The sequence below is a fragment of the Hesperophylax consimilis genome, chromosome 9, assembly GCF_061612785.1.
Source record: "Hesperophylax consimilis isolate HC1 chromosome 9, BYU_Hcon_1.0, whole genome shotgun sequence".
Classification (NCBI taxonomy): domain Eukaryota; kingdom Metazoa; phylum Arthropoda; class Insecta; order Trichoptera; family Limnephilidae; genus Hesperophylax; species Hesperophylax consimilis.
The window spans coordinates 25,045,899-25,072,804 of NC_142844.1; the positions used below are offsets into that span (position 1 = coordinate 25,045,899).

General features: G+C 34.2%; 1 protein-coding gene across 1 annotated transcript; it reads right to left on the reverse strand.

Annotated features, from left to right (window-relative positions):
• Positions 1-570: 570 nt before the first annotated feature.
• On the reverse strand, positions 571-24,758 carry fusl (transmembrane protein fuseless). Its single transcript, XM_089635803.1, has 4 exons — positions 23,609-24,758; positions 8,214-8,366; positions 3,707-3,890; positions 571-1,658 (listed from the first exon to the last, which is right to left on the reverse strand). The coding sequence occupies exons 1-4, from the start codon at positions 24,137-24,139 to the stop codon at positions 1,306-1,308; spliced, it is 1,221 nt and encodes a 406-aa protein (XP_089491929.1). The 5' UTR covers positions 24,140-24,758; the 3' UTR covers positions 571-1,305.
• Between the last annotated feature and the right edge of the window lie 2,148 nt (positions 24,759-26,906).

Below are 26,906 nucleotides of genomic sequence, written 5' to 3' on the forward strand. Positions count from 1 at the left end.
CTCTAAGGACGGGTTGTTTCGGAGAATTTGAACAATTCATCAAATTTCAACGTTCATTTTCAAGTTCTGTGAAAGATTTTTTCAAGTAGTGTTTTTATTTCAGTTTTGTGAAGCAACTAGCCTACAATGATATAATAACAGAACTTGAATAAGACTTTCACAGAACCCGAAAATGAACGTTGAAATTTGATGAATTGTTCAAATTCTCCGAAACAACCCGTCCTAAGAAAAATCCAAAACTCATAACTTCTTCTTTTGTAAGTGTTGAAACTACTTGTCAAGCTTATTGGAAGTGATAACTAATATTTATTTTTAATTTTGTAGCAATTGATGGTAACAGTAAAGGTATTAACTCGTACATTTAATTGACAGATAGTTTAAACATTTATATAAATAATGAGAGCAATACTGTCAATCAGACGCATATTGCCACGGAAAATTATGTGCAAATCCGAAAATAATGATGTAAGGTTTTGCATGGCTGTATCGACATGCTTTCGATCGCACTGTGCATGATTCTCTTAACCTAACATAACAGATAGAGCGTACGTGGGAAACGGTCTAATGTGGCAAGTCACAAAGCTGCTGTTGTGTTGAGAGGATTACCATATCGATGTAGCCAGCCAAAATGTATTTTACCTGTATTTAAAACAGTCAGGTACCAACTAACATTTATTAACTAGCACACAAGTTAAAACAGTAATTATGTACATCAAAGTGTCGCCAGATAAGATCACATTGGACGATCTAACAATTTCACTTGTCACTAGGTTGTATTCAGAAAGTATTCATTGAGATTTTTAACCCTTTTTGGTCTCGACATGGGGTGTTAAAAATCGACTAGATTTTATTAGTACTTACATAATATTGTTTGATTTATTTATATTTCAATTTTTTAAAGAGCTTTAAAAAACATTCATTATTATTTGAAACATATGTTTTTTTCAATTTCCTGTATAATTTACTCTTTTCTTAGGTATGTTGTTTTTAGTTACTTAATAAAAACTATGTTCGAACTTTACAAAATTAATGCATAATATAAAATATCTTTGACTATATTTCCTAAAATAATAATTTACCTATCATCATTTATCGAAATGACACAATTTTATGCCAAAACGTTTTGCTTTCAACTACGGAATGTACAATTTTTACAACTCGCACAATTTTTTTTGTGCATAATACCAAAATAGTTAAATGTAATTATGTTCACTGTTACACCCTTGAAAACCACGGCACTTTCTTCGTTTTAATCCAAAAAACATTCACTAGTTAATTTATAATATCTGACTAAGTTTTGTAAAGTCAGCAGTCGTTACCGTTGGGTTTATCTGCAGATTTTTCGGATAAGTGGTCTTTTTCTGTCACCGTGACTGTGACGTGGTTGCCCGCCAGGGACTTGGAGACCAGGGGCAGGGATCCCATGGCGTCCCGGTCGCTGGCCTGGCAGGCCTTCTCCAGCCTGCGTAGCCGCTTCTTGGAGCGCTCCTTCTGGAAGTAGAGGCGCAGGTAGTAGCAGGGGAACACCACGCACTGCCCTCCCTCTTCCTCGGCATCGATGTACACCCCACGCACCATCACAGAGTTGGCGCAGTTGAGCAGCATCAGCAGCGCCAGGCAGCCGGCGTGGGTTATCCAGTTGCTCAGAAGTGGATTTTCTGGAAATTTACAACAATCAACATGAGTTAGTTATCTAAGGACGGGTTGTTTCACAGAATTTGAACAATTCACCGAATTTCATGGTTGATTTTTAAGTTCTGTGAAGGTTATATTAAAGTTCAATTATTATATTATTATTGGCCGGGGGCTTCACAAAACTGAAATAGTTACAGAACTTGAATAGAACCTTCACGGAACTTGAAAAACATCTTTGAAAATTGATGAATTGTTCAAATTCTGTGAAAAAAACGTTATAATTTTTCAGAAGAGGGAAGAATCAACATGAAACGGACAAACATAAACATGAGTTAGTTATCTAGTTGCTCAGAGGTAGAATTTATCGAAACGGACAAACATCAACATGAGTTAGTTATCTAGTTGCTCAGAGGTAGAATTTATCGAAACGGACAAACATGAGTTAGTTATCTAGTTGCTCAGAGGTAGAATTTATCGAAACGGACAAACATCAACATGAGTTAGTTATCTAGTTGCTCAGAGGTAGAATTTATCGAAACGGACAAACATCAACATGAGTTAGTTATCTAGTTGCTCAGAGGTAGAATTTATCGAAACGGACAAACATCAACATGAGTTGCATGGTTGCATCTAGTTGCTTAAAAGTGAATTATCTAGAAAAGGGTAAAAAACAAAATAAGAAAATGATTCGGTTGGTCAGAAGAGCAGTTTCTACAGAAGGAAAAATAAAATCATAATAAGAAAGTCTACATTATTAACTTATCCATATTGTAAGAAGACGGGTTTTTTTAATCAAAATTAGATATTTTATCAAGTTAGATGAGGATTTTCTAGAAAAGTAATAAAATATTTAAATATGTAGTCAAGATATGATCATAATTTAGTTACTCAGAGTGGGTTTAGGATTACCTAGAAACGAATTAGATATCAAAATAAATATAAGTGAGTTGTAAAATGCCGGTATGTCCAACTTTACTGAGTTATCAAGTTGCTCTGTGATGATTTTCTAGAAAAGGATAGTCAAAAGCACGACTATGACGGTTAAATAAATATTTTAAAACAGAGAGCTCAAAATAAATAACTAAATATGCTAATATTACGCATTATGACACAATTATTAAAATAGATCATGAGACATTTCAAACACATGTGATATCATTGTTATCAGTACATGAGATTAAAAATAATATAGTAAACAGAAACATGCATTATATTTATAAAGGTATGATGAAGGCATAAATTATTAGATAACACATTAATACATAACACAGCACAAATTGCAAGTATCTACTCCTAATAATATCCGTAAAAATTCTTTACACACGAATTTGAATGGAAGACGCTAGGAAGCTATGCCATTGATCCTTATGGTACCGGGTAACCTGGTGTCCAAAGGCGTGTCAAATATTTATTAACGATTGACGACGTGAGTCTATCACTTCTTCGGTTGCTTGAAAAGTCATTTCACGCCGAATTCGGAGGGAAACTTTATTAATCACCGTGGGAAATCTCAGAGTCTTGTCTATATAGGAGTTAATACAAAATACAAAAGCAGAAAAACCATTCCAAAGCTGACTGTTGAACACAATAATGACGGATTATGTCAACCGTGTAAATAATATGTTGGGAAATAGTTTGGCGTTTCCATGTACAGCTAGGCTCACTAATATATCTATTCTAGAAGAGCTCTAGGTATCACAATATGCTAACTAACTGTTTGCCTACGCCTGCTGTTCATTTTAAGATACTTTGGGCACGTTGCTCACCAAACTGAGAATTAAAACAGAGAGAAACTAACCGCCTTCCACTTTGTCTCTTTAGCAAAGTGGAAGGCGGGGCAAATATTAGCGCTCCACGCAGCGCTGGACCGCAAGGAGTAGAGGAGCCTCATCCACCAGGCAAATTGGAGTGGGGGTCACGATTCTCAGCAATTCGGAAAAGACTAAAGAAGTTTGGTCGTCCGGCTGTGAACCGGTGCCAACGGGAACAATAACGCTAATACCTTCTATTAAAATACCAGCAGAACGAGCTCCATATATTATTATTATTTTAATGTTGTTTTCTTTGATACCTGGAATAAAGTATATATCCAGAAGCATCCAGACGCTGCGCCACACGTTCACGGTGGCCGCGAAACTCAAAAGCAGGAAGAGGTCTGCCAGTAGCAGTCTCCGCGCAGCCTGCAAGTGGGAACAGGCCCTCCGCGCCAGTGGTTGCAGTAGGAAGGTCACCACTGCTAGTCCGTAGCCAAGCACCTGGAAGTATTAAAAAAAAACGGTTCCATGACAAAACAGAACGTTGAAGAAAAGTGAAGAAAAACGAAGGAAAGAAGACCTAACTTAACCTAACCGAATTTTATGTGAATACTTCACAAGAGCTTTCTAATAATCAGAGAATGTACCAATTTACCCATTGTAATGATAAAAAATACTATTAAATTTAATTATAAAATGTAGGCTTATTAGGGGAGACCTGTTTTTATATGTTTTTCAATTGGGCTGTTTTTTTGTGGTATACGTGGGTCCACAGATACAATTTTTTACCATCTCGAAATTTTAAAGTTTTTCTATATTTTATTTTAGTTAGTACTGGTTATATTATAGGTATAGATTAATTGTTTTTACTGTCTAACTAGGAAGGATTACTGTTTTAGGACAGGCAACATTAATCTTTTATTTCTTTTTGATTGCCAAGAAGTCATTAAGCATTTTGTATTATTAGGGACTTAAATGGCAATGCCAAAGATTTTATTTAAAAATATATCGAAAGTGTAATAAAAATTAGGTTGATAATAAGATGACAAATATAATGTTGTGTTGTTAGTTAATAAGTTGTCATCGTAAACACGAATTTGATTAAACTCATTACAAGTATAATATTATATTGTTTATCTATCAAGTTGTACTTCAATATATATAAAGGGCGTACTTCAATAAAATAAGCAAATCATTTTGTGAATTACCTCGAACATAATTATATTTTTTATTTCCGAAGATTATCATTTTAATAAGTGCCACTTAGATTCAATTGTTTTAATCATTGAAGTTTATCTTGATTATTAAACTAAGTGCATAATTTAATACTTACTTTATGCATTATAAAACACTTTACAGGTGCTGTTTAGTGAATTCCAGTTTGTACTTGTTTTTATTTTGCAAAATACCTTCGTAGAACGTTGAGACATACGTTAATCGATTTAAAAACATTTGTATAATGTTATAATAAGATACTTTGTAGCGAGTTGAAGAATTTGAATACCTTTACTGTTAGCATATTACACTTTCCGACGGTTATTAAATAAACAAAGTGTTACATACTGATCACACGCGCGCAAGATCGCTTAGTACACTTCGGAAGTTCCTCCTACGTTATGCAATCTTTTACAACGCGAGGCAATTTTGCACAGATTATTCACATTGTCAACTCAACAGTTAGCTCTAAATAGGAAATAATAAGGTGTCATCCTCGGCCTACGGAATCGCAGAATTTTGTTTTCCAGTGATGTCAGATTCTAATCTCCGGATGGAGATAGGCAAATTTCACAATGGACTAAGATTGGTTGCGAAGATTATGTATTTCCTTTCTATTATATTCTAATCATCACTTCCAACAGCTGACTGGGATTTGAAACTACGAAGAAACTCCCACAATGCAGACCAGATTATTCAATCACGCTTTTGGCTTCAATCACTTCGTCCAACTCAAGTGTTCAGAGGCAAATTTGTCATCATTTGGACAATTCAGTGACTACGTAACAGGATTCCAAGGTTAGCACAAAGAAAGGCCTTATGAAAGGCACGTGTGGAATCAATTAGAGTTCAAGGTTGTACAGTGTATAAAGAGGCTTTTCAGAAAAGATTGTTTTGATTAATAATAATAATGATTTATTGTCTTCTTTTCTTAGTAACATATTTTTTTTTATTAATTGCCGGAAACCCAGGCGTTTATTATAATAACATGATCAATATTAGAAATACGAAAGTAACCCGCCTCACTAGAAGATTTCTGTTCTGAGGCGGGCACATATATTTGCTTACACATACATTTATACAAATTCCATATATAGTTATATACATATATAGTTACATAAAAACAGGAATTTCATATAGAGATAATGATATCCTAACTGGGATCTCCCGTGCTGAGGATGTCATTTAAATATTATAATTTGATTATAGGATATTAATATTACAACAAGGTAACATATGAATTTAATTATAAACATATATCATGTTGTATATATATTTTTTAAATAATTTTAAAATAAGTAGGATAGTGTTTTTTTGCATAGTTCAGTTTAGTAGATTCGGTTTTAGTTTGTGTTTGATATCAGTTTATTTTCTATTTCAGATCTCCCTATATTACGTATCCAGCTTTTTATTTGAGATTTAAACGTTATAATGTTGAGGTTTTTGAGTGAGAGTGGTATTTTATTGTAGAGTTTAATACTATGATATAAGAAGCTTTTTTGCCCAAAAGTTATATTAGTAGTTATTTGTTGGATAAGTTTTTGACCATGAGATCTATTGTTTCTATTGTACGTGTTTGTTGTTATTTCTTGGGTTTTGTACTTATGAATGTAATTGAGTATAGTTTTAGAATATAGTTGTTTAATTGGAATGATGTTAAGATTGGTGAAGATTTCGTCAGTGCTAGTTCTTACAGGAACTTTCAGTATAATTTTCATAATGGCTTTTTGAGTTTTAATTAAAAAATATTGATTGTTTGAGGAAGACAGATCCTGCAATGGATTGAGGCTGTTGAAGGGGAGAGGAATAATAGTTAAACTAAGGAAAAGAGGAAAAAAGAAAGAAAGAAAACAACGGAAAGATACTGTTCTTAATATATTTTCCAATAAGCTCTTGCGCCGGTGACAACGATGACCGGAGAAAGCTTACGGAATTTAAAAATATTTTTTTAAAAATAAAACAATAATCACAGTAAAATGTTCGCTAACTTATGAATGCGAAGAAATGCGACGTGCGACGAAAGAAATAGAATGAATGATAACACAATATCGGTGCCAAGTAGAAAAGAAACCATATTCCGGAAGTTTCGATAGATCGTACATTCCTGCTTCATAATTCTCGGTAAACAACAAGTTTCATAATAATGTACATATAACATCCATAATAGCCAGTGTTGGCACAAGTTTTTAAGTTGTCATTTTTTACTACTTTTTACAAAATTTATCGGGCGTTTGAAAATCTCATTCTGTATTTTATTTTCATTTATGTTTTCCTATAGAACACTAAACACAAATTAAAATTAAAACATAGGTGCATAATATTATGTTATGAACATGGAATTATCTCATCAGCGTCTCATATTTATAGTATTATTAATTTGTTGTCTCTAAATTGAAAGTGTTTTTAGGTGAAAATCTCATGTTTTATTAGATGTCGTATTAAAAGTTTAAATATTACGTTTAGTGTATTCATTTTAAGGGTTCCTAACTCAACACAGTGACAATTCAACACACTTTTAAAAAGTGATATAAAGTCATTAGAAACGATGAAAAAAAACCTAACCTAACCTAACCTCACCTACTAGTAAAGTTACCTAGTTAGTAAAGTTTTTGTTTCATCACTTTCCATGACTTTATATAACTTTTTAAAGATGTGATGAATTATCATTATGATGATTTATCCGGTCACCCATTTTAAGATAACACACTTTACTTAATACAAGCGCAGTTAAAGAAATACCGCCATGGATATAGATATTGTTGGCAGTAGAAGCAATCATGTGAATTTCCCCCAAAAAATTATAAAAATCACAATTGGTTATGTTATTTAACATGCTACACCAAGGTATGAAAAAATGTAGTTTCTTTAAATACTACTTAATTCAGATATTGAGAAATTGTTGCTTTATTACAAATATACTGTGTTTTATTAAATATTTTACAGTTTACGATTTTATGCCCGGGTTAAATCTTCCCCATAGGAAAAACTAAACTCTTCTACACACTTTTCCCCAAATGATCATCTAGTCAATCCACACTATGCAAGTGCATTATATAAGCAAAATAAATACAAAACAATACAAGAACAACACGTCAACTCACCAGAGATCAAATGGGAAAATAATTTAACGACTCCAGATATTTTCATATCAGAGGGTTCGGCAGGGTGGAACTCCTAACAGGGCCCATAAATCCTACTGATCCCTCAACATGAATATTTAAAAAATCTTTCGTTATCCTACATGTATTCAAAATGACCGACTTTTGCATCTTTATATATAAATTTTTTGATAGATCTAATACGCCTAAATTTTTAATGAGAGAGCTAGGTGTAATGCCCGTGGCCGAAATAAAAAATGGTAATATTTTTATAGTTTGAGAATGCCAAATTCTTTTTATCTCATTTTTATTACATTAGTTTTAGTATTATGATCGTTTTCTTTATTCTAGGATGGTATCCAAATTCTTATGAAAAATCTTTGGAGAGTGAAGGAAGAAAGGAAAGAGAAAGGGGTAGAGGAAGGGGAAAAGAAACAGGAAGATAAAATAAAAGGAAAGAGGAATCTTGGGAAGTGTTGGACAGAAGCGGTAAGACATTGGATGTACTTACAGCAGATCCCCAGGCGCTCCATACTTTGTCCTGGGGGTAGATGTAAAAGTCCAACATGTCCCAGGCACCTCGCCACACGATCACCACCAGCGAGCCCACCACCACCACAGAGAAGATGCAGTCCAACACGAACAGCAATGGCTCTCGGGTGCTCTGCAATAAACGACACATTCATCACTTATGTTAGGAGATCAATCAACAAGGACAGATATCAGAGAACAAGGAAGCTCAGTTACTGGCTGAGTTAACAGATGCTTCTGAATCCCAACGGGATACAGACGCCGTAGGTTCAGTTCCCCGGCACAACACTTTCCGCTTATAATGATGGTAGTAGGTGTATTTCAAATATTGTCAGGTTATTCATAAGGTTTCATTGAAAAAAACCAATGAAAGTCTAGCCGAATATCAGGAATAGGAAGAATAATCCAAAAACTAAAAACAAAACAAACGCGTTGACCCAACAAAACAATGTAACGTGGGATTATTAGCTCCAACCGTGCATTAGCAAAAACAAAAGGTTCTCAAAGCAGGCCTTGTGTGGGATATATCCATACATCTTTTTCAATTCTATCATCCGACTACCTCTCACCCCAGAAGATAGGTGGAAACTTGAGTGGCAAACGGCCAACGTGGGAAATGCCCATCTCATACAGGACCCCACCGAGAGACAGCCTGGGTTCTCACTGCCTCGCAAAACCTGGTCCGCCATCAATTGACGGCCGGCGTGGTCTAGTGGTATACGCTTTTGACTACAGATCCGAAGGTCGCGGGTTCGAACCCGGCGTGCGCAAATAAATTTTATTTGATTAATTTGTGTTATTTCACAATTAATTAATTAAAAATTAATTAAAAATAATATATAGTATATTTGCGGCACGTTCCAGAGTGGAAGATACTCTCAGTATCGCCCTGGTGTAAGACCACCATTCAGAATTGAAACGTTGCTTGAAATGGCTTTAGCCGTGTTTGGTGACCAGATCTGAATAGCCAGGTACTTCCCCACCTTCCTCTTCCCCATCTCCCTCCCCTCCCCAATACCCTCAGCCTCACAACATACCCCAATTGGGGATGCCATAGTCTCACTGGCTCCAGACGGGAGCAGTTGGGACTCTTGTGCGGTAATACTGTAAAAAAAAAAAAAAAAAAAATAGGTTAAGGTGCTCCCATAGCCGCTGTGCCCACATGATGCACAGATGGGGCCTTAAAGAGTCGGCGATGTGTGAATGTGGTGCGGTGCAGACTACCGAACATGTGGTCAACGAATGCCCGCTCCATTCATTCCCCGGCGGGATTGATGAGGTCCACATGGCGACGCCTGAGGCCCTAAAATGGCTCGCAGATCTAGATGTCCCCCTCTGACCCCCCACCATACGAAAGAAGAAGAAGAATTCTATCATTTAAATATAACGAGTACTTAAATTAGCTTTCCCACTCTTCATAATATGAAATGATGACCTAGAAAATCCTTGAAGGGTGAATGCCAGAAACACTGAAAAACACAGATAAAATAACGATGCATCATATTATGACACGTAGGTAAAGCAAAACAGAACTTACGGTTCATGTCCAATTGGTGTGAAATTTATTTTAATTGTGTTGATTTTAAAAATAATTCTTATTTGAATCATTATGTAAAGTTGTCATTTACAAGGGAAAAGAAAGCCAAATAATATACTAGGGTACCAACCGACTTTTTCCCCTTTTTGAATTAATTAAATTTTGTAAAGAGCTGTATTTTTAAATTGCAAATTGTGATACCAATAAGCCAAGGTTGGTAGGAAGTTGGCTCACGCAGACACTTTTCGTTAAATAATACATATCAGGCCGCTCGCAAACTCGTGACGTAGATAGAAGTCCAGTTTGAGTCCGTAAGGAACGATCTCTCTCATTTTTTACTACGTATAAATTTTTCTAAGTTATTTTCCTAGCACTTTTGTTTGTACATACGAGTCGAATAGAAGTCGATACAATGTTGTTTTTTAACAGTCAAAATGTGGTAATTAGTAGTGAATGGTAGAAAAAGGAAGACTTAACGCATTATTTCTGGACTGATGTGATATAGGAAGTCGAATTAAATACGATATAATGTTAATTTTTTAATAGTAGATAACAATGTTGTTTTAAATATTGAATGGTGGAAAAAGTCGGGGAAAACCGAGGAAAACATGGCGCGATCAAGTGAAACAAATACTTATGTACCTAGGGGTAAAATTAGGCGTATTAGTGAAAGTGAATGTTAAAAGACGTCGAGGATGCCTGAGGAATACACGCACTTATGTTGGTTTGTACATACCACTACATACTTTGAATACGTCAACATTACATACTTATAACCACTGTCTCTTCAAGGCCCATTTTCACTACCTCATCTTCTAAAAAAGACCAACCGCACAGCATCCCCAAAAAAGACTAAGGCCTGGAGGAATTTATTTTCCTCTGGGCCTCTTGTTCGGAGTTGTCAAAAAATACTTGTTGATATTTGGCTTATTTCGGTATAATTATGTTACATCGTAAATAAATTTTATTGTTGAAATGGGGTAGAGGAAGGTGGGAAGTACCTGGCTATTCACATATGGTCACCAAATACGTCTAAAGCCATTTCAAGCAACGCATCAATTCCGAATGGAGGTTTTTCACGACTTTCACTAAGGCGATGCTGAGAGTATTTACCACCATATGCGACTCTTTGCATAAATACAAATTTTCTCAACACTTTCCATTCGTTTTAATATAATAATAAGTATAATACATATCACCAATTCATTACAAATAAATCGCTTGACGCCATTTGTATTGCAGTAATTCAAATCTCCCAGTGGAAAATGGGCTTCAAGCTGCGTCACGACTTTCTAGCCAATCACCGCTCTACCCCCTCGATGAGCTAACCTTGTTAAATATATTTTCTACGAACCTTGCCAATAAGCAAATAAAACTTAAAGAGATTGTATTATTTAAAATAGTATTTAAATGTTACAACTATTATTATTTATTATAAAGTGAGTTCACCTTGAGTTGAGGAAACTACGTTATTATCATCGCATAAGCATTTGCTATCAGCCTTATAAATAATGTCAAGATGATAGAAAGTAGATATCTACTTTATTTGATGCTAAAATACTTATTCAACAACACGATAAAATTAAATAATATAATAGCAAATGAACACATCCTAGTATTTTATATATTAAAATATTAGTTCTTCTACATCAATATTTCCGTCCGAAAATTAATTTAATTTAATATATTAATTCATTAAGATAAATACGTTTGTTTATATAAATCACCTCACTAGGCTCAAATGTAATCTAATTTTAATTTCTTAAAGGAACTGAAAAGAAAAAATACCTTTCTTGGATATCAATGTGTGAATATTTTGTTTTATATTTACATTTATTGTCAGGTGAATGTCTTTTTCAGTTAATTTAAAGAGTTTTGGAGCCAGTATTAATTACTTACTATTAATTTTTTGAGCTGTTTGAAAGTGTTTCCTAAAAAAATAAAATAAAATAGATGAGCGCTAATGGTACTAAACAAGAAAAAGCAATTTTTATAGGGACGAAATTGTTCAACAAAAAAAAAACAGAACAAATAGGAAAATATTCATCGTATATTTATTTAGGTAGAAATCATGTTGAAAGTTTTTCAAAATTAAAATATTATTGAATAAGTGACATTATCGATTAAATTATCCCTTAAAGATTTTTCCTAAATAATGCCACACTGTCGGCATGAACTAAATAATGCCACAGTGGTCGCATGAACTAAATAATGCCACAGTGGGCGCATGAACTAAATAATGCCACATTGGGCGCATGAACTAAATAATGCCACAGTGGGCGCATGAACTAAATAATGCCACATTGGGAGCATGAACTAAATAATGCCACAGTGGGCGCATGAACTAAATAATGCCACAGTGGGCGCATGAACTAAATAATGCCACAGTGGGCGCATGAACTAAGTAATGCCACAGTGGGCGCATGAACTAAATAATGCCACACTGGGGGCATGAACAAAATAATGCCACAGTGGGCGCATGAACTAAATAATGCCACACTGGGGGCATGAACAAAATAATGCCACAGTGGGCGCATGAAATAAATAATACCACACTGGGGGCATGAACAAAATAATGCCACATTGGGAGCATGAACTAAATAATGCCACAGAGGGCACATGAACTTTTGTAAACATTTAAAAAAAAGTTTCATTCAGTTACAGATTTAAGTAGTAAATCAGCGAAATTATTTGCTCATGCATAATACAGGACTTATTGATGAATTATGGGACTTTGACTTTGAAACTGGAAGTTGTCTCAGTAAACAAAACAAACTACGAACATCGTGCATTTCTTCAACACATTCCTTCGCACAGTCAAAAGTCAAGACAGGGCTGAGAGTAATATTGCGGATTTTAGAATACAGGCGTTCTTAAACGTCTCGGTTCCTAAAAAATATATTCAAATATAGAGACACCTGTACAAACCTTAACCAAGTTCAACATAACCCCAAAAACCATAAGATAAGTGTAGGTACTTAAGTAATTGATCAATTTTTCTTCTTAACCTTGCAGGTGACACATTCTTATAGTGTATTGCAATATTGTATAATTACACGGTTACTTTTGTTTCGTCAATTCTTATTATTATTATATTAACAAAAACCTTTTAACAACTTCCAATAATTCATTTAAGATTTTTGGTTTTATGATTACTATGTACATTCTATGATAACCTTGTAACAATCACCAATTATTATTTTAGATATTTGTTTTTATAACAATATTTACATTCCATAATAACCTCTTAGCAACCAGAGATGTGCAAAATGGGTACCCAAAACCATTTAAAATGCAAAATGGAAATGGGTCAAAACTTTTCCATTTGAAAATGCAAAATGGTCTTTAGAAAAGCATTTCAAATGCAAAATGCAAAATAACTATTTTCAAAATGCATTGAAAATGCAAAATGGTTTCTCGGGTCAAACAATCAAAATAATTATAGAATTTTTAAACAATTTTGCCATTTAATAATAGACATCAATGTAGAACAAACATATAACATGATGGTAAATCCAGAAAACACCACGACTACAGATTATGAAACCACAAAAAATTTGCGCGGGACTAATGTTGCCAACGTAAAAACATAGAAACTGCTATCTAACATTTCATATTACAGCGTCATGGCCCCATGTTCAGTATTTGAATCAGTATTTTTTGTAATGGTATCACTCAATTGCCAGGGCTCCTACCAGGGAGCAACTTGACAAATGTAAATTATCTCTCATAGCGAGGTTGAGGACCGACTGATATTTGGGGCTTATGAAAAAAAGATGAGTGGAGATAGTAGGAAGAATGTTGCAAAAAAGCATTTAAAATGGAAAATGCATTGAGAAAAGCATTTAAAATGCAAAATGCAAAATGGTTTTTAGAAAAGCATTTAAAATGCAAAATGGAAAATACCCATTTTGCATTATGCATTTCCATTTGAAATGGATTTATTTGAAATAAAGCACATCTCTGTTAGCAACTACCAATAATTCTTACGAGATTTTTGGTTTTATGACACAATGTACACTCCATGTTAACCTTTTAGCAATTACCAATATTTATTTTTATTTTTTTTAGATTTTTGATTACCTTATAACATTTTCCTATAATTTTATTTAAACTGAGTACACTTATGTTTTTATGATTATGTGCATTCATGAGTAAACGTATGTGATTGTATGTGTGTACATATATGTGTTTGTATGCGTATTAATGTATGTGTATAAATTTTATATAAATGTAAAATAATAAAGATAATAGATTAGGTGAAGCAATTAAACACTTGGTTGCAACACTTTGACATGTGTTAGATTTGTCATTTATAAGGTACTAAGTAGATTTTTTTGTCTTCTGTGATAAGTAGGTGTGGAGTACCCAAGTGTGGAAAAAATGTAATACGAAAACACATACACGTGTTTTAAAAATTGTTAATTATTTTATCGATAAAATACAAAACAAATTTGAAAAGAAATCACTTCCTTTGTTGTTTTTATCACTGATAAACGCAATAGCAGGTTTTACACGTTACCTAAATGCAAACAAATTAAATTATTTTTACGCTTGCATAGTATTATAATGTTTATTTTATGGCTTTGTCACACATCCGTTACAGTCAGGCATTCAAATACTTGCTTTGCAATAAAATCGAAAAAAATAAATAAATACTAGAAATAAAACATATTTTCTGGTACCTACCCTGATGTACGGAAGTGAGGAATGGAACTGACAGAGAAAGGATGAAAGTAGACTGAATGCCGTAGAAATGAGATCCCTGAGGCGTATGTGTGGTAAAATTATGTACGATCGTGTGAGAAATGTGGAGATCCGCAAAGAGTGCAAGGCTGATGTGAGCTTAATGAGTAAGATCAAGAAAGGGACGTTTAGATGGTTTGGGCACGTAGAACGAATGAGCGAAGAAAGGAGTGTAATTAGAATATACGATGCAAATGTGAATGGTAGCACAAGTCGGGGACGCCCGAGGAAGACATGGCACGACTAAGTGAATCAGATACTTTAGTCGGGCCATGTCAAGAGTCAGAATAATGGTCAAAGTCAGTATGTATGAGACGATGGATGAGTGTGGATGAGGCAAGGAGTGTGTGCTAAGACCAAGTTGTTTGGCGGTCCGTCCTCTCTGCCTACCCCTGTGGGAAACGGCGTGATGGTTAGTTAGTAACTTAACATATTTAATTACGTTTTTTGTAACTAAAATTGCTAACAAAGAAAACGTATCGTTACCCCGATTTTTAGCGTTTCATATAAAAATAATTAATAAGTATTTTTCAAATTACGCTCTGTACCTTTGGTATCATTAAGGTGCATATTTTAATTATTTTGCGGTTGACTTTTAGATTTGAATATAAAGCGTGGTGTTTTTTTTTCTTTCTGACAACGTTTAGTTAATATTTCTCACCACAGCAGTAGGGAAGACACAATAATTTTTGTCAGACCATATGAGTTGTTCGCAAAAGTGAATAAATTAGCTTGAAGGGTTAAGCTGGAAATAGTGATCACATGGCAAACCAAAAAACTAAAAGTAGGACAGCACACACATATGGATAAAGACTTATAAAGCATATACTGACTTTGTGGTATTATATCACTCAACGTCTCTGACATTGCAGTGCCCACCATCAGGGTAGATGTTAAAAATAACCTTCTTTTGGTCGCCAAAATAGTGCTATATTTCTATTTTTTTGCATCGTTTTATAATATAATAATTTCCCTGAAACCAGAAATGAATTTGTCCTTGTTGATAAAAACCGATTGTAATTTTTTAAATTTAAATATTTAAAAATATATTCAATATTCAAAAATATATAATTAATATTTGATTCAAATTTGGAATATATTTTTTCATTGTAGGTCAAGGGCATTATTAATCTTCATATACTCGTATTTGACCATTTCAATAATAGATCCCGTTAGAAATTGTTAGTAAAAATACATAGTTCCTCGTTAAAATTCTGATTCGAATCTTTGTTGTTTATTAGCATTTAATGCATAACCGAAATTCTTAACAACGTATTGTCTATATTTTGGTATAGAATATTTTAATTGTGCTTAAGTTGGTATAGAATACAAAAATTATTTTATTTTATTTTTTATTGATTATTACAGAGAAATATAAATATTTCGCTTTCTAACTAAAATTAATACATCTTATCTAAAAAAATATTTTACATTTAAGTAAATTATAATTTTGTTCACTTATCTTAAGATTTTATAACACGATATTTGTTTGATTCTCCGTTTTCAGACAATCTAGATTGATTAGATCTACAATCTACTGTCCTTCTAACTAGAAATTCCACTGCGTTGTATAGCTTTTTTTGTTTATTTAAAAAAACGAATGATTTTTCAGTACATATGTATTATGTGTAAATATTATATTTCACGATTTTTAAAGATACAGCCGATAATATAATGTGAGCAATTGACACCTAAAGATAAAACTCTGACCTGTGCCCGAATCTAAGTAGTTTCCAGTTTAAAAACTCCAATTTAATTAAACTATATTTTTATTACATATTGATTATTCAAAAAAATTATAATAATTTGAAAAAAATACATAGCAAAGTTCGCGTTATATTCCCGTGCAAGGTACAGACTTCCACTGAATCTAAATCTACATGTAAGCATTATATTTCAGATTTGTAAATATGACAGATTGCTTCTCTTATTGTCACCTACTTGCTGGAGTTGCGGGCAAACTGCGGAAGCTGTCAGTTACATCGTTCACTGGTTTTACCGGAGATTGAAGGTAACGCCTAGTGTTTAGGCAATTTACTCAACACTTGACCTTAAATATCTTTCAGCCGGAAAAAATCTAAAATCTGTTGTTTAAGGCCTGTAGTAAACGTTCAAAGATGGTTTGAAAGGGAGATATGTAAAAACGAATATTAGAGGGAGCGCGCTAATATTAAATAAAATTTAGGCTTACGATTATTTAATATTTAAAAAATCAATAAATTGCCACCGCCAAGTTCGAACCTCGATCAACTGCTTGGAAGAGAACTATGCTGACAATTACACCACCCTTGTAAGAACGATAAATGCACCCACTCGAGTTATTGGTTATTCATGTACCATATTATTTAATTAATATCATTCCTCAAAATATTAATATGTAAAGTATTAATATGAACTGCCTAGTGCGGTTTAAAGCCAATGAATCAACCTAGATTTCGCCGTTTATCCCTTATTTTTAGGTTCTACAAATTTCGACATGTGATCGTTCAAAACGTGTTTGCAAACTTGCCATAATATGCCAAAAATCACACGAGTGAATATAAATATGTAGATACCTACTGAAAATAAGATAATTATGTATTTTTGAATTTTAGATTGCACGTTTAATAGTGATAAAATTTTCGTATTATATCTCACATTAAAACATGACTGCTTGCATTATGATTACTATCTTATTTGTGAGACTAGCTTATTACTCGCGAAAAATCACGGGATCTGATGCTAGATTATCACCTTATCTATCTATGGTCTATTTCATAGAACAAAGGTTGAAGTCGATTCAAATTTGGGATTCTACCGCATAGATATTCTGCTTGCAATGATCTATTTCATAGTTCTCTGAAATGATTAATTAAATAGATGAGGTGAGATCCAAAACATGAGCCAACCGGCGCGAGTAAAATTTTGAAGCCCCTTGTCATAACCAGTAGACGCCAAGGTAGGTTACTGTAATCAATAATATTCGAATGATTTCTATTTGTTTATTCATTTTTTCCTCCGCTGCTCATCTCACTAGGGAATCCCTATGACGAGATGAGCAGCTTTACAATTATATTCAATCAAATGAGTTAAGGCGATGCCATACGTAGTAATGCAAAATCATGTGTTTTTGTTTTGAAAATTTGGTCGCCTAGAAATGTTTCAGATGCTTTAATTAAATACTGCGAGTAGAATACATTTTGACCTTTGAAATAATCGAGTATTTTCTATATAAGTTTTTTTATAAGCCCAGAAAAAAATAATGTATATGCCTATGAAAACTGCTTTAAAGTTCAAAATCTCCTACTTACGAACCCATTTTCGGTTATTATTTTATTGTACAATGTGGAAAATTAAGTTATTTATAAAATGATCGGTAAAAAAATAAATATTTATGCCTGAACATCCACAAAATAAAATAAAAATCACTTTTTGGCCATGTTTTTTTCTTGCGTAAATCAAAACAGGCGGATGGTGTTAAGCGGGAATTTAAACCTTATCGCCTTCTACTTAAGGGTTGTTATTGATAACGGCTCAATTTAAAATATTACACGACGTAGTGCATTGCCTTAATCACATAACACATGGATCACATCGAACATGGGGCTCCTCAGGTGATTCATGACAAAAGCCACGACACGAGCAATCCAACGAACATCACCACTGTTTCTTGACTGTTTCAACGAACCTATAGTGTTTATATTTTCACCGAGCATATTATAAAGCAACGGAGCTTTATAAGAAAAACTCCTTTTTCCGAAGGATGTTCTGATATTTACAAGATAATATATTAAAGAAGAACCCAATCTAGTGTTGCGCGCTTGTTGGGATCTGTTGGCAGTATCAATGTTCTTACTTTCACTATATAATAACTGTGACGAATACAATTTTTTTTCATTATATTAAAACACAAATAACTTTATTTACATCACTTTAAGTATATACTTACTCCTGATGAGGTGAACTTTGTTAATGAAACATGTAGAGGTTATATATATATATATGTTACAGTGATGTAAACTAAGTCGTCAATAAATAATGTCATCACAAAGTGATAACCTTTCCGAAGAAATTTTCTTCGAAAAATTAAAAAAAAATCTTATACATTATTTTTTTTAACTAACTTATTTTTAATTTGTGCAACATTTAAAGGCTCTACTCTATTTTTTGTAGCTCCTTTTTTGGGAAAAAAATAATCTTAAGGGCGGTGTGTTAGGGCTGTAAGTGATAGGAATTATTAACGCCTTGGATCTTTGAGAATTCAGCGCCCGGAGCAGATTGCTCCAATAGTGCCCGCATAGGGCCGGCCATAAATGAACCACTCATCGGCCGGCCCTGGTTTCCAGCCATAATCCCAGCTTAATTGACTTTATGAAAATTTCAGATTTTTTGTCAAAATAAAATTATGAATATTAAATTACTATAAAAATACATTTCAAATAAAGAAGAAAAATAGTCGTCTTGTAAAATATATTTTAGGTACCTACGTACTTCATCGCTTATATGAATTTGAATTTTTTTTTATAATTTTCTAAACACATCGTCTCCGTTGCATAACTAATCTAACTGTATTTTACAGGTACATGAGTGCACTTGGAAATAGTGTTTTTCATCGTTGTTTTAAACCAATTTATTTGAGTTATATAGGTCGACCGGTTTCGGTTGCAATCAACCTTTTCAGGATAATGGACATATAAACTAGTAACTAGTAGTATAAACCAATTTATATTTCCATTGTTCTGAAGAAGGTAGAGTGCAACCGAAACTGGTCGACCTATACAACTCAAATAAAGTGGTTAAAAACAAAGTAAAACAAATTTTATTTATTTAAATATATGATAATCTGTTCGCTAAAAGCTTTGTTTTTGTGACAAAGAAAAACCATTTTTTGGCTATTTTTTAATGCGATTAGGATCATTTTGTATTACAATAACAATAGCTTATTTGAGTTGGGCTTATTCTGCACAAAAGGCAGAATCATTTTGCACTGCAAAAATTGGATTAGAACTATCTTTTTTAAGTTAAATTAGTTATTTATTGATACAAATGATTGAAAATACCTAATACCAAAGGGGACACTGAGGCTTAATACCAAGAAAATGAAATTCATCTCATTTCTTAAATAGGTGGTAATTTATATTTAAAAAATATAGACTATGCACCCTTAGGTTGGGGTGGGTGTGCAAAAACTGTTTTGGACAAATTAGAAAAAGCTCAAAAATCACTTCTAAGGGTAATCCTCAAAAAACCATTTAGATATCATAGCGATGCACTATTTGAAGAGTTCCTAGTTCTGGATGTTAGACAACTATACATGAGAAAATTAATTTTAAACACCCATCAACAACGCCACCTCTACCCATCTATTAACCACTCTCACGACACCCGCCACTCACGGAGAAATCCAATTGTACCACTCACAACTAAAACATCTCTCGCTCAAATACACTTCTCATTCTTAGGTCCAAAACTATACAACTTCATGCCTGATGCTTGGAAAAAGGAAAACACAGCTATTCTTCATAAATTGACCACTAATCAATTAGGTAAAAAGGAGAGTGAACTTTTACTACACAAAAAATGAAATCAAACACAAACCAAAAACAACAACAAAAACTCCAACAAAAAATAAACCATGTAAAAGATACCTTTATGTTCTAATCTTTTTCATTATGTGTATATATGTACCTACCTAGTACTTTTAAACTAGAATGCTACCCAAGCAGCAGTTAATCTTATTTTTAGTTGGATATTTTATTTTTTTTCTTCTCTTTGTTATTCATATTTATAAAAAATATGTTAGTAGGCTTAGGCACCAGTTAAAAGTACATATACCTATTATTTCATTATTATTTTAATACTATACTTATCAAACAACTTCTTATCAAAATGTTCATACTCATCCTAATTTGACTGTCCTAAAACGGGAATCCTCCTAGTTGGGGAGTCAAAACATTTCATAAATAATGTATAGAAATATATAATCGGCGTTCCCCAAGGAGCTCATTTGGCCCCGCTTCTCTTCAACCTTTTTATTAACGATATCACCAAAGTTTTTTCTCATACACGCTTCTGGCTTTTTGCGGATGATAATAAGATTCTTCAGATAATTAAATCCTACCTTGACTGCTTACATTTTCAACGTGATATTGACTCGTTTAATAATTGGTGCAAAATAAACTGCATGGAACTTAATGTTGATAAATGTAAAATTTTGTCCTTTTATAGAACCAAAAAACCTATTCAGTTTGACTATAAATTAAACAATGTTTGTTTATCTACTGTAACATCTATCAAGGATCTTGGGGTCACTCTAGACTGCAAACTTTCTTTCCGTGAGCACATTAACAACATTGTTAACAAATCACTTAAACTACTTGGCTTCGTTCATAGAATAACCTCTGACTTTAAACATATAAGTACCCTTAAAACTCTTTACTGCTCGTTAGTTCGCCCTCACCTTGAATACGCTAGTGTTATTTGGTCTCCTTTCTATGCTGTCCACATTTGTCACATAGAATCCGTACAACATCGCTTCCTACGAGGAATCGCTTGGAGGTTGGGTCTTGAAAGAGGAGAGTACTCATATGATGAAGTTGAACAAACTTTAAACATTTCTTCTTTGGAGAAACGTAGAAGGCACACTGATCTGATTTGCATATTTAAGATTATCAATGGTATTACAGACTCACCTGCTTTGTTGCAACTTATCCAATTCAACATCCCTTCCCGTAGACTCCGAAATAATGAATTGCTGTTCGTCAATCAACATTCTACCAATTATGGATACCATTCTCCTTTGTCCAGAATGTCGAGACTTATCAACTCACTGTCAAGTCAAAGCATTGAATTTTGTGGTATATGCCTAAATGACTTTCGACAGTCAATACGCAATGTCTAATTTCTAATGCCCTTTGAACCATCTTCATGCTTTGACTTATTATTATCTCCCATTCTTACTTTTATATTATTATTGTCATTGTTATTGTCTTCGCTCCTCATTTATATATGCTCTCCTTTCACTGTCATCTCTGTTTATAAAACTTATTCGTGTAATTAATATGTTGTTAATGGACTATTTGTCCGTAAATAAATAAATAAATAAATAAATAAATAATCTTTTACTAAAAAAAAATAAAAAATATTCATACCATAGAAACTGAGTATATTGCTAGACGTTGTGGCCCATCTCATACCTAATACCCAATTTCGGACATAACAATAACCTATTCCTATTTAGTGTCTTGTTAAATCTTTACGTTTTAAGTTCCAAAAAATATATTTTTTTTTTGAAGATAATCTCTATACATTTGTTATGCCGAAATGTTAGTTATATGAAATTCCTTCGATAGAAATAAATCGTAAAGTACGCTTCGAGAATTATTTAAAACACGTTGTATTCTCCTATTTAATATGTTGCAGGCATGAAAAAATTCACAGTGTATCTTTAAATACAACTAAAGCCGAGGGATTTTTTATCTATTTCATAAGAGCCGTGTTTTATTAAATATTTTCACCATTTTCGTTGACTTATTATCGTTTTTTAATATTAGCGCGCTCTTTCTAACATTTATATTAACATATCTCCCTTTCAAACCATCTTTGAACGCTTATTATGGGGCTTTAAGTACCATGTACAAACTTCCTGAACGAGTTATGCTCCGCAGACTTGCTCCTATTCTGGAAGACCCAGTTCCACAAGATTAAGCTGGCCTCAATCAAACCAGGCCATTAACATAGTGATACAACTGTTTAATGATAACGATTCTGCAATGACCATCGAAATTTTCAACGTCAGTTTCAACGTACAGTTCAGCAACGAGAGTTTGACAATGTCAACACGTGGTCAAACTGCCCCCATGAACTTTTATGCTTACACATACACCAAATTTGTAATCTTCTCCATAATATATTGGAGAACATAAAGACATAAATATATATGACAGCCGAATGACACTAAGGACGGGTTGTTTCGGAGAATTTGAACAATTCATCAAATTTCAACGTTCATTTTCGGGTTCTGTGAAAGTCCTATTCAAGTTCTGTTATTATATCATTATAGACTAGTTATTTGACGTAACTGAAATAATAACAGAACCTAAAAAAATCCTTCACAGAACTTGAAAATTAACTTTGAGATTTGAAGAGTTGTTCAAATTCTCCGAAACAACCCATCCTAAAGGTTACATGATAACTCAACATAATGATAATTCAACACAACTTTTAAAAGTTATGAGTCATAAAAAGCGATGAAAAAACTAACCTATAAACCTAACCTACGTAACCTAATTAACCTATTTTTTATTTCATCCCTTTTTAATAGTACGTTGAATTGTCATTTTAATGAGTTATCCGGTCACCGCATTTTATTTATCGTTTCATGAACCTATAACTCAATTAACTAAGCGCAAGGTAATTACATTTTTTTTATTCTTCACAATCGGTTGCTATAGAAAGATAAATCTTCTATCTAATTATATAATATTCTTATAATAGACGGTCATTGATTTTTAATTCGTTTTACGAGTTAGTTAACACAATATTAAAAATATTACTAACTTTATAACATAAATATTATAATAGATCGTTTAACAGCGTTTGGTGCTTTTGAGGGAGTAAATGGCACTAATATTTTCTTATCATATTTTAATGTCAAATTGGTTGTCTTATGAAACAATTACTAACATAAATTGAAACAAAGTAAACGGAAAGGGGCATAGTAACGACAAACATTTCAAATGAAAATTTAGAATGCGCATTGTTTGCTCTCTTTGCGGAAGATAACTTACCTGTAAATAAATTTCTATAATACAGGGGATTTACATTATCGTCTTTCATGACCTTCCTCGCAATACTTGTTTGTATTCATGATTTGCAAAGCTGTGAAGTAATTGCGTCCATTTAGGCAATCAGTGTGGTTCTATAAATACCATTCTTTATATAGAACTTGAATGATTTAACTAATAGCGATTTTTTCCCGAATTTTTCCAAATTATGTTGTGCACAGCTAAGTAACTGCAAGCTTTTTTAATGCAGTCAATCGAACTCGAACTGAAACTGAAGCATTTTCAGTTGGAGTTCGATTGGCTGTTTAGGTGTAGGTTATTCCTTACCGAAATCCTGAACATGGAAGGCACATCGAAGTATTCGGTCGGTCTGTCTAAAGCCAGAGCAAACGGGGGCGCCGTAATGTTTCTGAGGCAGCGGAGCGCCATCAGGGCCACCACGCTCACCAGCAGGGGCGCCGTGGAACTTCCGCGCCCCATCAGCATCTCCATCAGTCCCCACGGGCCCCGCCACGAGTTCACACTCACCACACCGTACGCCACTGTGTACAAGCGAGACCACAAGTAATAGTTCAGTCGAGACCTGTCGGGGTTGAGATACTTCTTAAGGAAGCCTTGCGACAGCATCAGCGTGAGGTGTCCCACTGTCCCCAGAGCCATGGACAGAAGCGTGGAGAGCAGCGGCCGCTCAGGGAACACGTACATGTTGGCTAGTTCCCACGTGCCCCGCCAGTAGGCCACCACCGCGGGAGCCACCACCAAGCAAGAGAACAGCGTGTCCAGCACGGCCAGCAGCGCCCGGTGAGGCCGAGACTCTCCCTCCAGGGCCTCGGCCAGCCCCGCCGTGCTGCCCCTCATGCTGCTTCACCACGGGGCCCCCATAGAGCCTCTAACGCACAAGTAACACAAGTGAGGCAAGGAAGCACTGAGCCGGAGTACGGCAGAGGACGCCAGAGTCAAAGTACTATAACACTGAGTTAGATTGGTGTCGCCACACGCGCTCCCTACACCGATCGCTGTCAAACTATTTTTCGGATTAATCCGCACGCACCGGCCGAATCGCAGCGTGTCATTCTTATCAGTGTACGAACAGATGGGAGATACGATCTCTGCAGCGGTGATACGGGAAGTGGGTGCACAGTACTGGCAGGGTCTGCTGATGGCCAGAGACTAAAGAGGCTGGCCTGGTGAACAGGTGACTAGGTAGTAGGGAGCAAGTAGCAAGGAGCAGTGCTAGAAGCAGGACTGGGAGGCAGGACTCGGTGCAGCGGCTGCAGGACGCGGCACTGTGTGTGCGTCCGGTTGCCTGACTGACTGACTGACTGAGTGGCTGACTGGCCTACACGGCGGTACTAGACCCCCCTACTGAGGAGGTAATTGCACCAGGACCGAATACGCGGCCAATTGACGATCCTTTTGTGATCCCCGCTCCTCTCGTCACAAGATGTCACCCAAATCTCACGCAGGACGCGCTTTCTTCTCTTCCGCCTTCCTCGCTAATACCGCTCGCCGACCTACCTAAATACTTAGTTTTAATTGGTCAACTTTACACATAACCCATATTTTTTATTTTCTTTGTCTTTTCTGTTTCATGTTTCGTTAAGATTTCCTAGTTTTATCTTCTCCTCAATGATTAAATAATACATTGATCTGTAAAACCTTAAAAATTCATTCCAATTATCTGAATTATTCTATTAATTATTGAATGGAAAATCACAAGTGAAAATATTTATTTTTTGAATTGTGAAAATAAGGTTGGCAATCAAAACAAATATAAAAATAATTTCATATTGTTTGAAAACAATCTGACTTTAAATTGATTGAACGAGATTATGACACATGCCATAATAAATATTTATAACTAGAATTAGACACGCGCCGCGCCGTTTCTAGATGATCTTTCTCGAAACCCGAAGGTTTTCCGGATAATGATATCCTTGATAGATTGCGGGCTCTGATCCTGCAGGTCAATGGACCAGTCCATAAATCTTAGCTGGAAATGATGTTATTATCCTTAGAGCAGTGCATGGTGTAGTTAGTAGTTAAGAATCGGTGTGTAGGTACTGCCACTATCACTTAACTACGTACGAGTACTGACATGCTCGCGAACATCCACTCAGGGTTATCAAAAATGATAACATCATTTTGTAAATACACAATAATAATATAATAAAAACATATACGTACACATACTATTTATTCTAGTATTTTCTGCAAGAAGTGGCGCAGTTCATTTTATAGAATACGTCCTAACCATAAAACATAAGAAAATCTGTTTGTTTTTGGAGCAGTAAATCATGTATTTTGCATAGATTTGTTTGTGTGAATTTCCAAGTAGATCTACGAATTATTATAATTTCATTTTCAACTAATAAGAGTCATGTTATTTTTTTTTGTTATTTGTTTTTGGGGTGTTATAAATGTGTTATGAACTTATACTACACTCTCAATTTTTAGTTGGAGAATCTTATAAAATGGAGCCCAGATTATTGCATTATACTATAGATTACTTCTCAGAAAATTAATGATTAGCAATTTAAAGATTTTTTTGTTATTTGTTTTTGGGGTGTTATGCCGTGTTGCGCTAACTCCTTCTTTAGCCAACGTTTCGGACAGCATTGCAGTGTCCATCATCGGGGCAGATGTATTATAACACATATAATACACTACAATGCTGTCCGAAACGTTGGCTAAAGAAGGAATTAGCGCAACACGGCATAACACCCCAAAAACAAATAACAAAAATACTTTTGGCCGTGAAAATCTTAAATCGTGTCATGTTATTTAGTTCCATTTTGATAATTTTTTTCAGGACCCCACAAGTGCAAGTGGAACCTAAATAAAAGAATTTTGGTTATGTCTAGGAAGAAAATAAGATTTATGCATAACCTTATGTAAAAAAGAAAAGGTACCATACTAACCCCTCGAATAATAAAATTTATTACGCGTTAAAAATATCACATTGTTACGAGATTGTTTTTGCGACACGGTTTTCAGATTTAAACATTTTTAACTGAAATACTAGTTTCGATGTGGGTAGGTACTTATTGATCTTTAATAAATCGATTAGCAAAACTTTTTTGAATTTCAATTCGTCATCAATCAAATATCTTTTTTGAATTTCAATTCGTCATCAATCAAATATGTGAATGAAAAACAAAAAAACACGCAACTTCCCCTCACCCTAGATTTGGCTAATGTCAATGTCATTCGTACAAAATCGCATGCTCTGTCCAGGGCTTTTTAGGTCCGTGGATTCATACAAACTTTTCCGTTCTACCAACTAACATTAATTTTCACTAACCTTCCTATAATCTCCTTGTTATATATATATATATATTTTTTTTTTATTTATTGTCAATTTTTTTGATACATACAGGTATACAGGGTGTCCGGAAACTCGTAGTACAAGCGGGAAACTGGTGAATCTACATCACATTTGGAGTCGATTTTGTAGTATATTTTTTTTTTATTTGAGCTTTCGTTATCGAGTAAATCGAGTTTGAAGTTGATTTTTTTTTTTTTTTTTTTTTAATCAAATTCTTATAAATTATTACTGAAGATCAAAGTACCCAACTAATTAAAACTATTTGAAAGTAAAACAAATGAAGAAACTCGGATTTGA

Bases quoted from the DNA above. Each gene is read 5' to 3' on its own strand.
- fusl (XM_089635803.1), bottom strand. From the start codon at position 24,139: ATGAGGGGCAGCACGGCGGGGCTGGCCGAGGCCCTGGAGGGAGAGTCT. The intron at 8,367-23,608 runs GTAAGGAATAAC...CGTTTATTGCAG, and splicing joins CTTCCATGTTCAGGATTTCG to AGCACCCGAGAGCCATTGCT. The intron at 3,891-8,213 runs GTAAGTACATCC...TAATACTTCCAG, and splicing joins GGAGCGCCTGGGGATCTGCT to GTGCTTGGCTACGGACTAGC.